At 34.6% G+C, this 14,584-nt stretch overlaps 1 protein-coding gene across 1 annotated transcript in view; it reads right to left on the bottom strand.

The window, feature by feature from the left end:
* Positions 1-14,101, bottom strand: part of ANAPC1 (anaphase promoting complex subunit 1) — a 122,633-nt gene extending 108,532 nt beyond the window's left edge. Inside the window, exons 1-9 of the mRNA XM_044659509.1 lie at positions 13,889-14,101; positions 12,701-12,862; positions 9,696-9,751; positions 9,392-9,485; positions 8,177-8,259; positions 5,509-5,582; positions 2,539-2,684; positions 1,678-1,898; positions 608-817 (exon numbers count right to left, since the gene is read on the bottom strand). Of these exons, the coding sequence (XP_044515444.1) occupies positions 608-817; positions 1,678-1,898; positions 2,539-2,684; positions 5,509-5,582; positions 8,177-8,259; positions 9,392-9,485; positions 9,696-9,751; positions 12,701-12,862; positions 13,889-14,101 (1,259 nt within the window). The remainder of the gene's footprint in view (positions 1-607; positions 818-1,677; positions 1,899-2,538; positions 2,685-5,508; positions 5,583-8,176; positions 8,260-9,391; positions 9,486-9,695; positions 9,752-12,700; positions 12,863-13,888) is intronic.
* Positions 14,102-14,584: the final 483 nt, after the last annotated feature.

Here is a 14,584-nt window from a genome sequence, read left to right as displayed (position 1 = left end):
GCAGGAGGCATGCTGTGTTCCTATTTGATATTTGCCCTTGTTTTAGTTCCACATACACTTGGCCCCAGTCAGAAATCTTTTTAGTGTATAGTGATCCCTCACCTATCATGGGAGTTATGTTCCAGAGACTCCTGTGATAGGTGAAAATCTGCAGAGTAGTGGCATTATATTTATTTTATTATTCTTTGATGGTAAGCATCTTCCTCTGGTGCTTGGGTTCACTGCCAGAAGCCTTAGAAAGCACAGAACATTTGGATGACATAGGGCTTGAAATAAATTTCAACTTTTACGAAAACTTCACCCTACGAAATCTGGTCAACCTATAGTCCACCAAAGAAAAAACATCTCCCATCCTTGTGGTCCTCTGCCATATTATGGTTTTGAGCACAAATCCAGTATGAAGAATTACAATCTCATTTTGGTTTTTCTATAATAATCTTAGTGAGGAGAGGTTACCTGCCTTCTCCTTTACCCAACCTAGTCATGCATAGATTTAGTATAAATATGGCATTAATATTTAAAAGCAAATGATTCTCAAGGCAATGAAAAACAGTGTTTCAAATACCAATGCTTTTTCCAGAGAGAACCGAAAAGGTCAATTACAAACCTGGTAGTAGTAATTACTTCTGTCCATAAGTGGTCAATACAAAGTTCTGGAACAATTGGCTCCATTTCTGGTGTAAGAAAGGAGTCATTAGAAGTGCTATTTGGAGAATGGGAAACACTCTGCCTCTTTGGAGATTGGTTATGGCTTGAAAAGTTGAATCTCTGGACCCCTGAGAATGAGTGTACTCCTAAGGCAGGAGAGTGGGAACGACTGCAAAACCAAATACAAAATGTCAGCTGTGATAATGGATTATCAACACAGGGTTTAAAAAACACATACAGGTGTCAGGTAGGGGGCTTAGTGGATTAAGAGCAAGGCTTAGAGATGGAAGTCCTGGATTAAAATTTGGCCTCAGATATTTCCTAGCTGCATAACAAAGTCACTTAACCCCCATTGCCTACTCTCAATTTCTGCCTTAGAACAATATACAGTAAGAGGGAAGGTAAGAATTTAAAAAAAACCATGTTAACATCCTCCAATATTCTATACAGACAAGAGCATTCCTGGAATAATGTGTTAGAAACACCATGCTAGTGCTCTCCTGAACCAAGTGAAATATACAAGGTAATGCATTTACCTAAAACTGAGGTTTGGGGATGAGAGATATTTTCTACTTTTTTAGTTGGCTAACTAATTCTATAATCAAGTAATTTGGTCTGACTTATGATTATGCAGTCTACCATATTTTTAAGTCAAACATTGCTAATACAAATAAAAAAGGAATAGAAACAGAAAAATTTTAAATATGTCAAACAGTGAAGAATTATTAAAACAGTACCTATATTTTTAGTGTACATAAAAGTCATCAGCATACTGTTCCTAGTGGTATTTTATTTTAAGGCTCTTAGGGAGAAAAATAAAGTTTCTAAAAAGGATTTAATAAAGAAAGTGACAAAAAAAATTTGGAACTATAAGAAAATAAAAAAGCTACCTACTTACTAATTCCAAACATTCTATTGCAGAATGATTCTGAAATTGTAACAAAAACATGAAGAAAAGTTTCAAATTTTATAATGTACATTTTTCCTGGGATTTCAAAGTTGTTTGTCACAAATACTATTAGTACTTACCTAAGAGCTGCCATGTTGGAAATAGAAGGTGAACGAGAATGTAAACTGGGTGAAGATGTTGATCGGCTCTGACTATGAATGGAAGAATAATTCTGGAAAGGTGAAGCCACAGGTGAATCTCCTTTTGAGAGACTTCTGAGGTGAGCAGTAAGGGAGCTGCTGGTAGCCACATGCTGTGGTGTGCCCCCTTGTTCTGAGAACTTTAAAACAACATTCTGTTCCTTAGTTTAAAAAGGAAAAATAGAGGAAAAAAAATTATTTTGAAATGGCAGTATTTCTGTGATGAGAATAAATGGCTTTTTAAGGTATTTTTTCTTTTATATAATTTATTAATAATAGATCTCAGAGTTAAATAATTTATATTTTACACAGTGCTTTCCCCACAATAACACTCTCAGATAAGTAGTGCAGTTATTAGTATCCCCATTTCTTTGGCTTGTCAGAGGTCACATGGCTAAAAAGTGACAGAAAATAAAACTTGAAGACAGATATGACACCCAGGTCACTTATTCTACTGAGAGGCAGCATGTCCCAGAGGATTCAATAACAAACAGGGAAATCTAAAAGACTCAGATTTGAATACTACCTCTGACACTTACTACTTGTGAGACCATAGACAAGTCATAACCTCTCAAAGTTTCAGCTTTTTCTTCTGCAAAATGGGGGACCTCATAGTGTCATGAAGATCAAAAAACAATGTATAAAGTGTTTTACAAAACTTAAAAGGCTATCCACCAGCTACTATATTTCTATAGTACAGTATGTGTCAGAAGGAAATATTTCCCACGCACCTAATATCAGCAAGGGCAAGTATTACTAGCACTTTAAATGAAGAAAATACTAACCTGCTCTTTTCCTTACCTCAGGCTTCACTCTGCGCAGAATCCAAAGGGAATGTAAGCCCTGAACAGCATCATAGGTCATTACGATGGAAGGGTCAGTATTGAGGAAAACAATTTTCATTGCACTGTCTGCAACATACTGTACCCTTGATGTTCCAAAAAGACCTGAGGAAAGGAGCAGTAATGATGAAAACAAAACTTCAACTAAAAAATAATCAAACACTTAACTACAGAAAATTTTAAAAATGTAATGCACACTTTATCCTTTACTTTTTAACACTTTTACTTTCACAGAATATCAGACTTGGAAAAAGCCTAATGAAACACCTCAAACTTGGCAGATCTCAAAGTGAATATATTACCTATCCTCAAAACCTACTTTATTCCAAACTTCATTATTTCTGATGAGGGCATCCCTAACCTTCCAGTTACTCAAATTCACCACTTCAGTGTCATCTTTAGCTTCTTATTCTCATTCTTTACATATATCCAATTACTGTCTAGCCTTGTTACCCTAAACTTCTTTCACTTCATTTCCTTCTTTCCATTGATATAGCCACTTCCCAAGTTCAGGTTCTGATCAACTCTCAATAACCTCCTAATTGGTCTCCCCACCATCTTCCAAATGATCTTTACCAAGCAAAAGTCTGACCAGGTCATTCCCTTATCAAACTCCAGTGGCCAAATACAAACTCCTTTGATGTTGAAAGCTTGGCAAACCTTTCCAACCCTATTACACACACATCACTCCCTTTCATGCACACTATGGTCCAGCTTAGGGATTCTTAATCTTTTTTTGTGTGTCATGGATCCTCTTTGTGTTTGTGAATCAATCAGTAAACATTTATTAAGAATATGCTATGTTCCAGGCAGCCTATGGAACCTTCTCAGAATGTTTTTAAATGCACAAACTATGTAGTATTACCAAAAAATAATCATACTGAAATCCTGTTAACATAAAAAAAATAATCAAGTCCAGAGACTACAGATTAAGATTCAGAATCCCTGGTCTAACCAAACTGGCCTCATTATTACTCTTTGTACACATCATTCCATCTTCCCCTCAGTGCTTTTGTACAGGCTGTGTCCCAATCCTGAAATATACTTTTCCCTCCCCTCCATCTTTGAGAATATCTTAATTTCTTTAATTAGACAACTTAAGTTCTTTTTTATACTTTTTATGATTCTCCATGACACTATACTATCTTCCTCCCCTTCCAAGTCATTTGCCTACCCCTATAAATGTAAATGTTGCATTCCCTGCCTACATTGTAAACTCAGTATATTCAACAAAAGCCTCTACTCAAAAGCATGCAGAAAGAGGGAACTCATCACCTTCTGAAGCAGGTTATTTCTCCTCCCAAGAACTCTTAATAGCTAAATTTTGCTTTACATCTTGGCTAAAACTTAATTCATAACTTCCACAAAATAGGCCAGGAATATTTCATTTTTGTCTTTGTATGACCAGTGATAATGCCTGGCACATATGAAAGCTTACTGACAAGGACCCTTCCAGTTCTTGAAGACAAGTATCACATCCCTTCTAGATTTTCTTTCTTCCCACATTAAACATCTTGAGTTCCTTTACCTCACATACATGAGTCAGTCTTCTCATTACATGGCAACTAAATATTTAAGCTTCACCTTTAGTATTTGACCTTCCAATGAATAGTTTTAATTAATTCCTTAAGTACTGACTTATTTGATCTTGCTATCCAAAGGACTCTCTAAAGTCTTTAGAGGGGGCAGCAGGGTGGCTTAGTGGATTGAGAGCCAGGTCTAGAGATGGGAGGTCCTAGGTTCAAATCTGGCCTCAGACACTTCCTGTGTGACCCTGGGCAAGTCACTTAACACCCCTTGCCTAGCCCTTACCACTCTTCTGCCCTGGAACCAATACACAGTATTAATTCCAAGATGGAAGGTAAGGGTTTAAAAAAAAATTAAGTTTTTAGAACCACAATTCATAAGCATCAATTCTACAATACTCAGGTTTCCTGGTGGTCCAATTTTCACAATCATACATTTTCTATTGGAAAAACCACAATTTTTACTATGTGGGCCTTTTGTCAATAAGATGATGCTTTTTAGCATACTGTCCAAATATGCCAAAGCTTTTCTCCCAAGAAGCAAGCATCTTTTACTTTCATGTTAAGTTTCAAGAGACCTTTTACATGCCCATCTTTCATTCTCATCAAGAAGCTTTTTAATTTTTCATTTTCTGTCATCAGAATGGTATCATCCTAATAGCTGAGATTGTTGATATTTCTTCTGGTAATCTTAATTCCAGTTTTTGATTCATCCAGTTTGGCATATTTAAGTGTGAATTTTGTAATAAGAAGTTAATGATCTGTGCCACAGGTAATCTTTTAATTGACCATACAGGGTTTTTCCACCTTTGGCTATAAAGTATATAATCAATCTGATTTCAATATTAACCATATGGTGATGTCCATGTGTAGAGTCACCATTTGGGTTGTTGAAGAGTACTTGCTATGACCAGTAGGTCATCTTAATTAAACCCTATTAGCCTCTACTCTTCTAAATGTTGTGTTCCAGGGTCAACTGTGTCTGTTATTCCAATTAGCTTTTGATTTCTTACTTTAGCATTCCAGTCCCCTATGATGAATGGGACATCTTTTTTTGGTGTTATTTCTAGAAATGTTATAGGTCTTTGTAGAATTAATTTTGACCTCGTCATCATCAGTATTTAGAGCATAATCTTATATAGCTATGATGCTAAATTTGCCTTCTTTACCTTTTTATTAACTGTGAGGGCTATTCCATTTCTTCTAAAGTATTCTTGCCCATAGTAGCATATATAGTAATCACCTGAATCAAATTCACCCATTCTCATCCAAAGTCAGTGACACTCAAGATATCAATGTTTAATCTTTCCATCTCTTGTTTGACTATATTCAGCTTATCTTGGTTCAGAGATCTTGTACCTATGTAGTTTAGCTCAAGGTATATAGCCACAAAATCCACTTACCTCCAGATTTACAAACAAGAGGAGTTATTTCATCCAGTGGGTGCAGCATACTGAACATGGTGGGTAATGGTTCTCTAGCAAAAAAAAGACAAAAATTAAATGAAATGAGCACTAAAACAATTATAACTATAATAAGATACTACTTCCACTTAACATTTTCCTTATAAAAGAATCACATCTCCAAATTTTAACAGCAATTAGATTTATATGTTTAAAATTTCCTAATAAATGATTAAAGGATATGAACAGTTTTCAAAAGATTAACAGCAAATTATTACCACCACATGAAAGAATGCTCCAAATGACCAACAAAAGAAATGGAAGTCAAATCAACTCTGATATCCAGCAAATAATCAATATTAGAAAAGGTGTGGCACACTAAAGCATTGCTGTTGAGGTTGAGAAATGGTACAATCTCTTTAGAAAGCAAAATATAATTATGGAAATAACATGACTAAAATATTCATAACCTTTGACCCAGAAATTCCTTAACTGGGTTTGCACCACAAGGTGGACATTGATAAGAAAGATGCCATATACATCTAAATATTTATAGCAGCATTTTTCATGTAGCAAGGAATTAGAAACCAAATGCATGCCTGTCAATTGAAGAATGGCTAAACAAACTGTGTTACATGAACATAATGGAATATTACTGTGCTGTAAACTATGATGAATGTGATGAATACAAAGTCCCATTGAAAGATTTATATGAATTGGTGCTATGTAAGCAGAAGCAAAATAACAATATATACATAATGACTTCAACACTGTATGTAGAAAGAACGATCATATATACATAAAAATCAAAATTGACTGTTGAAAAATTACAAAGTAAAAATATGAGAGGATGGTCTCAACCAATCACTTTGCAGAGGTAGGAGATCCACAGGTGATGCTCACTGTATGTTTTCAAACATTTTCAATGTACTGATCAACTATGTTAATCTTTTTTCCCCTTCTTTTTTCATATTTAAAAAATATTTGTTAGCAGCCAGCTCTCTGGGAGGGGGAAAAAGTGAGGAAGACTGAGAAAAACTATGGTTTTTATTTTTTAAAAAGGCAAACATAAATAAAAATATATTTTTAAAAAAGATAATGGTTACTGCAAAATTATAAAGAATAACACTGGCCTCATAGAAGAGATATGAAGAAATATCTTCCTTCTTTTCTTTGCAGAGGTAAGGGGTAGGGAACGGGAAGGTCTATGGAAATAAAACACTGCATATGTCAGATTTTTAAAAATGGATTGGTCAGTTTTATTCATTTTTTCTTTCTTTTTTCTAAAAAAATTCTTTATTATAAGGGAGGACACTTGTGGGATAGGAATGCAGAGAGAACTAAAGGAAATGTAAAAACAACCAATAAAAATGTATTTTTTAAAAAGAATATGGTTATAAAAGTCAGATTTTGGCAAAAAGGCCCATTTTCCCATACCTATATATTAGTGCTTTTACTCTAGTTAATATGATTTTTTTCCACAAACTATTATCATTTTCCCCAGACCTCTACTGATTTCCATAGCCCCAAGGAGCATATTTTGGGGGATGTTCAGACTTGTAATTTCATTAGTAAGGGAACACTTGGTGTTTCCTTCAATGCCTACACCTTAAAGTCTTAGAGAATTGCCTGGACAATGAAAGATAAAGTACCTCGTTCACAGTAAAAGTAAAGACAATAAATGAAATATTTTCCTAACTCCTAAGGCTGACCTATTTACCCTGACTTGCCGACTTTGTATCAAAATTAGCCAGTTCTAAATGTTTGTTGAGCTAAATTGAAAATGACCCATTGAGTATCAATCACTACAACTCAAAAGGAAATGGAAAAATGGGACTAAGATCCTTTATTCTATTAAAATCCTTCAGTGAAACTAATTCTACTAAAACTGGGCATCAAATAATAATTTCTGTGACCAGCTTCTCTGTACTGATCATAATAACAGGCTTACAATGTATCTTTTCAAAAGGAAAAATGCACACACACAAAACTATTTATTTAGCTAAATGAGAAATCTTCAAATTTTCTGGGTTTTACAGTTAAAAGTAAACTTTTCAAACACTATTTTTGTCTCCTTTGCAAGAGTTCGAAAATCTAATATTAATAAAAAAAAAAATTTGCTGAGTCGAGCATGATGGTACATGCCTGTAATCCCTGAGACTAGGGATGCTGAGACCCATCAATCACTTTAGTCCAGAAGTTTTAACCTACGGTAGGGTTAAAGCTGATCAGATGTCTGCACTAAGTCTGGCCCCAATATAGTCAGTCACAGGAGTATAGAGCCACTAGGATGCCTAAGTAAGGGCATATAGCTCCAGGTCAATAAAATGGAGGAGGATAAAGTCTCTGTGCTGATTAGCTTTGGAATTAGGCCCATAAGTGGCCATTACATTTATAACCTGGACAAGATAGAAAAAAAACTCAAAAAAATGAAATGTGCCTATTAGGTATTATATATCATTCTTTCAAAGTGTTTACAATGTAAATAGGGAGAAAAGACATTCACACAAAGTTAAATAATAATTCAAAGCAGTACATGATTCAGTCTTAAATAAAAGGAATGGCCAATAAATGCATGATATTTATGAATGGGCTCCCCCAAATATTTGCTATTTAGACATTTTGCTTTATAACAGTCCAATACAAAATGAAATTCTTCAACGAATACCTGGGTGGACTTGGAGGTACTTCATGTGCAGAACTGCTTCGTTCAAACAATAAACCGTATTTGGTGGGCCATACATTTGCCACCTACCAGTTGGGAGGAGAAGGAGGAAAGAAAAGAATTAAGGCATCACGTTAGCAAAATAATATTGGGGTTCTAACAATATTTCTTTTCCCTACTCAATAAGTGTATAATAAATGAACGATATCATTTCTTTAAAATTTTAGATTTAGCTACCCTAAGGATGAGATGATACTTGCCCTCTCAAAATCCTATGACTAGGGGGCAGCTGGGTAGCTCAGTGGATTGAGAGCCAGGCCTAGAGATGGGAAGTCCTAGGTTCAAATCTGGCCTCAGACACTTCCCAGCTGTGTAACCCTGGGCAAGTCACTTGACCCCCATTACCCACCCTTACCACTCTTCCACCAAGGAGCCAATACACAGAAGTTAAGGGTTTAAAAAAAAGCAATAAAAAAAATCAAACATAAAATCCTATGACTAAAATCAAGACTTGAATTAGGACATTATACCAAGCTTTCAGAAATGCAAGAGGTATCATAAAAGGATAAAATCTACAAAGCATAGAAAGGAGACACAGAATAAAGAGATAACTTTATATTAATGAATTATGCATGTAGAATCAAGATTTATTATCCTAAACTGATGTGTTTTACACTAGAGAATGTTAATTTTAATCACATTAATATTACTATTGTTAATTGAATTACTCAATAGGAAATAAAAATAATAAAATTAGTAATTCATTCAACTTTAACTAAAATGGCTTAAACCAGTGATGGACAAACCAAGGCCAGCAGGCCAGATGTGGCCCCTGAAATGTTCTATCCACCCCTTAACATTATTCCTAATCTGACGAATACAATGAGTAGGATACAATACAATGAAATTTCAAAAGAGTTGCCTTGGAAACAGACTGACAGATGAGCATTTCTTTCCTTTGGCCCCCTCTTTAAAAAGTTTGACCATCACTGGCTTAGACTACAGAGTACTACTATGATTCGGTATTTCTAAATTCACCACATTTGTTTTTTTCCTCATAAAAGACGAGCAAACCTTAAGCATAATTTTGTTTAAACTAACATTATTCTCATAAATTCAATATTTATATTGCTGACTATTAGGATGCAATAGTTTACCATATGAATATCCATACATGAAAAGTTTATGGAAAAAGATTAAAATTTGAAACAAGTTTACCTGAAAAGGTAATGAAGCTATATAATCCTTCCCCTCCACGCTATGGACATTTATACAAGAACTTTGTAATATGCATATGCATTTCTCTACTTCACTGACTTCACTGATACCTAAAATTAAAGAATTAACATAGACGTTATTTATAAACTTCTATACTTTAATCCATATAACTAGATCCTTTTCAATCCGCAACAGAAATCAATTTTATAAGTGAAATACTACAAATAACTTATGTAGAACAGTATTTATATATCTAGATAACAGAATACAGCCAAAGATAAAATAAAATTCAAAAAAAGGAAACTTACTATCAGCTTTTTCAGATTTATCCTGTGATATAATGAAGTCACACCACAGCGCCTAAAACCAAAACAAGCAAATTTATGGGAAAAAAAATCATTTAGGAATTTTTCTCCCTTTTCCTCCCAACAAATAAGACTTTCATTTGTAAAGTGACAAAAAACTTTTCTGTTCAATCATTTGAGATGAAATTTTAACATCTTTTTTTATCCCCAAACAGTTCTTTATCTTAGAATCCATGTGTTCTGTGCCCTAATCAAGGTCCTAGAAATCACAATAAGGACACAAAAAAATCTTATATAACTCTTAGGTTCCCAAAGAGTTTGTTTCAAGTGTATTCAGAACAAAAGTTAAAGCAAAGTTCTGTCATCTTTTATTTTTTTTACAATTTTTCCTTCCCCTCCTTTCTACAATTAAAAAAAGAGAAAAGTCTTATAACCATAAATAAGCACTGTCCAACAAAATGAGTTCTTAGATTGACCATGTATGTGTCTTACTCTTTCTGCATTTTAAATCTATCAACTCTCTAGGCAAGAGATGAGTTGGTCTTCTTTCTTAAAAATCAAAGAGAAAAAGAAAAAGCAATATACCACATGGCCCCATGTATCCACAGCCCACCATGGGGTCAGAACAACTGATCTCTGACACCTGCTGGTTGGGAGGCCAGGATAAATCCCAGGAGTCCAGTGCCCATGTGACTGTCTGAAGCCTACATGTTCACACTGCACAAGATGCTGATCTGCAATAACAAAGGAAGTCCCTCACCAGACCCCTCTAAGTCAATAAAATCACAGGTCCACTCAACAAATAAGTCTTAGAAAATCATATAGACTATCACTAGCAAAAAATACCTGGAAATGAGGGGAAAAGTAAAGCTTGGGAGAAATAAAAGATACGAGAAAACATTATTATTTGCAAAAGAGTTTTAATGAAAGAAAAGACAAAGGAAAAGAAATAAGCATTTATACAGAGCCCACTATGTTCTAGGCACGCTATAAAGTGCTTTTTACAAATATTAGTTCATCTAATCCTCACAAAACCCCTGCAAGGTAGGTGCTTTTATCCTCTCCATTTTACAATTGAGAAAACTGAGGTTAAAATCGATTTTTATCAGTGTAAAAAACTACTAGCGAAAAAATTCCTTCACCAGCACAGCAACCTTTTCAAACAGATAGTCTAAGATATGTCTTCTATCCTAGGAAGTTAAACGAGACATACCCAGGTCAGGTGGCTTGCACAGAGTCACAAAGCTAATTAACATTAGAGGTAAGATTTAATCCAGGTTTTCTCAATTCTAAACTCAATACTCTAACCCAGTGATAGGCAAACTATGGCCCCGGGGCCAGATGCAGGGGGGGCCCTGAAATGTTCTATCCGGCCCCACAACATTATTCCTAATCTGACAAATACAATGAGTTACCTTAGAAAGAGACTGACAGATGAGCATTTCCTTTCCTTTGGCCCCCTCTTTAAAAAGTTTGCCTATCGCTGCTACAACTCCATGGTGGTAAAACTATGGCAAACATGCCAGAGGGGGCACTCAGAGCCCTCTCTGTGGGCATACACTTCATCTCCCCAGCACAGAGTTCCCTACTAGAATGCCAGCGAGATGTGGGGCTGGGTTGCTCCCCTCCCCCTCACCTGAGGACATTTCTCACATCACCAGCCCCTCTAAATCACTGCTCTAACCTATTGAGATAAACTCAATCCTAAAGAAGGAAACTTCACAGACCCACAAAATTTTAGAGCTGGGAGAAAACTTTGTAATCATTGAGACTAACCCTCCTCATTTTGCAGATTAAGAACTGTTACCTAGAGGAATGTTTAGGATATCAAAATTAATCATGAGCAAAAATTAGAAGTGAAATCAGATCTGAAATCTGCAGAGCTAAACAACAGAATAACAAGAATCTTGTCACCAAATTACAATCTGAAAAGATACTATAGACTATGGTAAGAAATAAAGCATGACTACAAATTAAATCTTTTTTTACCCTATAAGCATAATGCTTATTTTTTATAATGCTGGAAGTCCCTTCAATATTTTATTTTTATTATTATATTTATTATTATTATTATTATTCAATATTTTATTCAAGAGGAAAAACAAGTTAAACAAGACCATAATGTTTGAAGGTAATTTATAATCTCTATAAACACAAAAAAAGAAGGATAAGACAATATAAAGCAAAATAGCATAACCTTTTATCTTTGGCACATGTTAAAATTAATAACTATAAGCACATAACTAATATAAGCAAATAACTAAAATTAATAACTATAAGCACATGAAAAAGTGTTCTAAATCTCTTATAATTAGAGAAATGCACATCAAAACAACTCTAAGGTACCACTTCAAACCGAGCAGATTGGCTAACATAACAGCAAAAGAAAGTAATAAATGTTGGAGGGGATATAGCAAAATAGGGACACTAATGCATTGCTGGTAGAATTGTGAATTGATCTAACCATTCTGGACGGCAATTTGGAACTATGTCCAAAGGGCTTTAAAAAACTGTCTACCCTTTGATCCAGCCATACCACTACTGGTTTTATAACCAGTAGTTATATAGTTTATAGTGATTAGGGAATTGCTTAAGGCAGTGATGGGCAAAGCACTGTCTGGATTTGGCCTGCAGGGGAACAGTTTACCCATCACTGCTCTAAACAATCTCCCTAGTGCAAATATCAGTAATATGGAAATAGGCCTTGATTAATGACACATGTTAAACCCAGTGGAATTGTGCATTGACTATGGAAGGTGGTTGGGAGGAGAGGGGGAAAGAACATGAATCATGTAACCATGGAAAAAAAATTTCCATTTTTCAAAAAAATTAATCAATAAAAAATTAATAACTGCTAGAATTCTTAAACTAGATAAAAATCATGACCCATATGTAGGATATAATTTTTATTACACAAATATGAAGAACACTAAAAGTAAAATTTGTCGAAGTAGAGTTTAAGCAAAATATTGTCTCTCAAGGGATAAAACAAATAATTTCCAACCTGAAGAACAGGACTATCCACAGTAAAAGCTTTATAAACAGCAGACGCCTGGCTTTTACTTCCTTTGCTCCAGATGACCATATTGCCAGCCACATACAATTCTTCATCATATTCCACCTCTTCTCCAATATCACTTACACCTTTTCTTAAATGCCAGCTTTCCTGAAATTAATAATTATTTATTATATTATATATTATAATTATGTTAATAAATTGTTCTTAAATACTATCCTTAAAATGTGTTCCATTTGATTCAATAATTACAAAGTAAAAATAGTCTCAAGAGCATTCTATAAATTACTACTAGCTTCTTTGCAAGAAAGGCAAAAATTGTGGACATATACCTAGGCCTACTATTTTAGCTATATCACAAAATGAAAAAGAATTTAAGAATTTATTAACCCTAAGTTTTTTGTAGCATGTATCTAGGGCTCTGCTAAGCAGAAAATATGAGCATGCAAAAAATACTGCCCAGGCCCATCTCTGAGACCAGAAATCATATTCAGGGAAACTGCAGAAAAATAATACATATGCCTTAATGCTGATTGAATATGATTCCATGAAAAGCACAATCATAACCAACCAAACTAGGAGATGTTTGTACATCTGGGATACAAAGAAGAAAAAAAAAAAACCCTAACTCTAAGACAGGAGTTCTTAACTTGTTTTGGTTATGAATCCCGTTAGTAGTCTTGTGAAAAATATGGACCCTTTTTCAGAATCTTTTTAAATGAATAAAACAAAAGTAGTGCAAAAGGGAACAATGTATTAATCACATTTTTTTTTTAAGTAAATTAAGAGGGAACAGCTAGGTAGCTAAGTGGATATGGTCTGGAGATAAGAGGTTCTGGATTAAAATCTGGACTTGGGCATTTCCTAGCTATGTGATCCTGGGCAAGTCACTTAAACTTCACTGCCTATCCCTACCTATTCTTCCACCCTGGAACCAATATACAGTATTAATTCTAAGATGGAAGGTAAGGGTTTTAAAAAAATAGTTTAGAGACCTTAGGTTCAGAACTCCTGATCTAGGGAAGATTTTTAATCCCATACTTTTTCATAAAATGCCTATCACCAGATCTAACTTCTGTCCTAGAAATTGCATGTCATTTCTCAGTTTGCATGCAGGTTACCTTGGGCAATTATATTATTCTAGTTTTCCAAAATATAACTGGAAATTTAATAGACCTTCTGTTTTTCATGGATTGTAACCTCCTGAAGGGATCCCACCAAACCAGCAGCTCCATCAGAAGACCACAGCTCAGATGCAGGCTGCAGCTGCCGAAGTTGAAGATTCAGCGCATTAGGGTGGTGCTTGCAGTGATCACGGCCAAAAGGAACAAACTCCTGCAAATCCCCTGCTGCAATCATCGTTACCTTCTCTTCATAGATGTTCGACATGGGTTCCAAATATCAACATTATTTCTGCATTAAAATAAATACATATAGGTCAATTTCCAGAGTCAACACTAAACAAAAATACTTAAATATTACTCAGAATACTCCTGTGTCCAAGAATCACAAATGTGCGTGTATATATGACTTTCACTATCTTTTTTACCTCATTTTATATTTTATTTCTATTTTATTATATTATCATATGTAATAATATGTGCTATATTAGTATACATAATAAATATTAATTTATTTTTCCAGATTATACATAGATACAATTTTAATAATCATTTTGGGACATTTTGCAATCCACATTTTCTTCCTCTATTTCATCCCTTCCCTGAGATGGCAAGTAATATGATATAGGCTGCATATCAATCTTCTAAAAGGTAATTTTTGGTGATTTTTTTACATATAGGGAAACTCAGGTCCAAAGACTGACTTTTTTACAGTGGCAAAGGTTAGAACCCATATCTCAGGACCCCTGAC

Source organism: Gracilinanus agilis, chromosome 2 (genome assembly GCF_016433145.1).
Source record: "Gracilinanus agilis isolate LMUSP501 chromosome 2, AgileGrace, whole genome shotgun sequence".
Classification (NCBI taxonomy): Eukaryota; Metazoa; Chordata; class Mammalia; order Didelphimorphia; family Didelphidae; genus Gracilinanus; species Gracilinanus agilis.
This window is presented reverse-complemented; position numbering and strand designations above follow the sequence as displayed.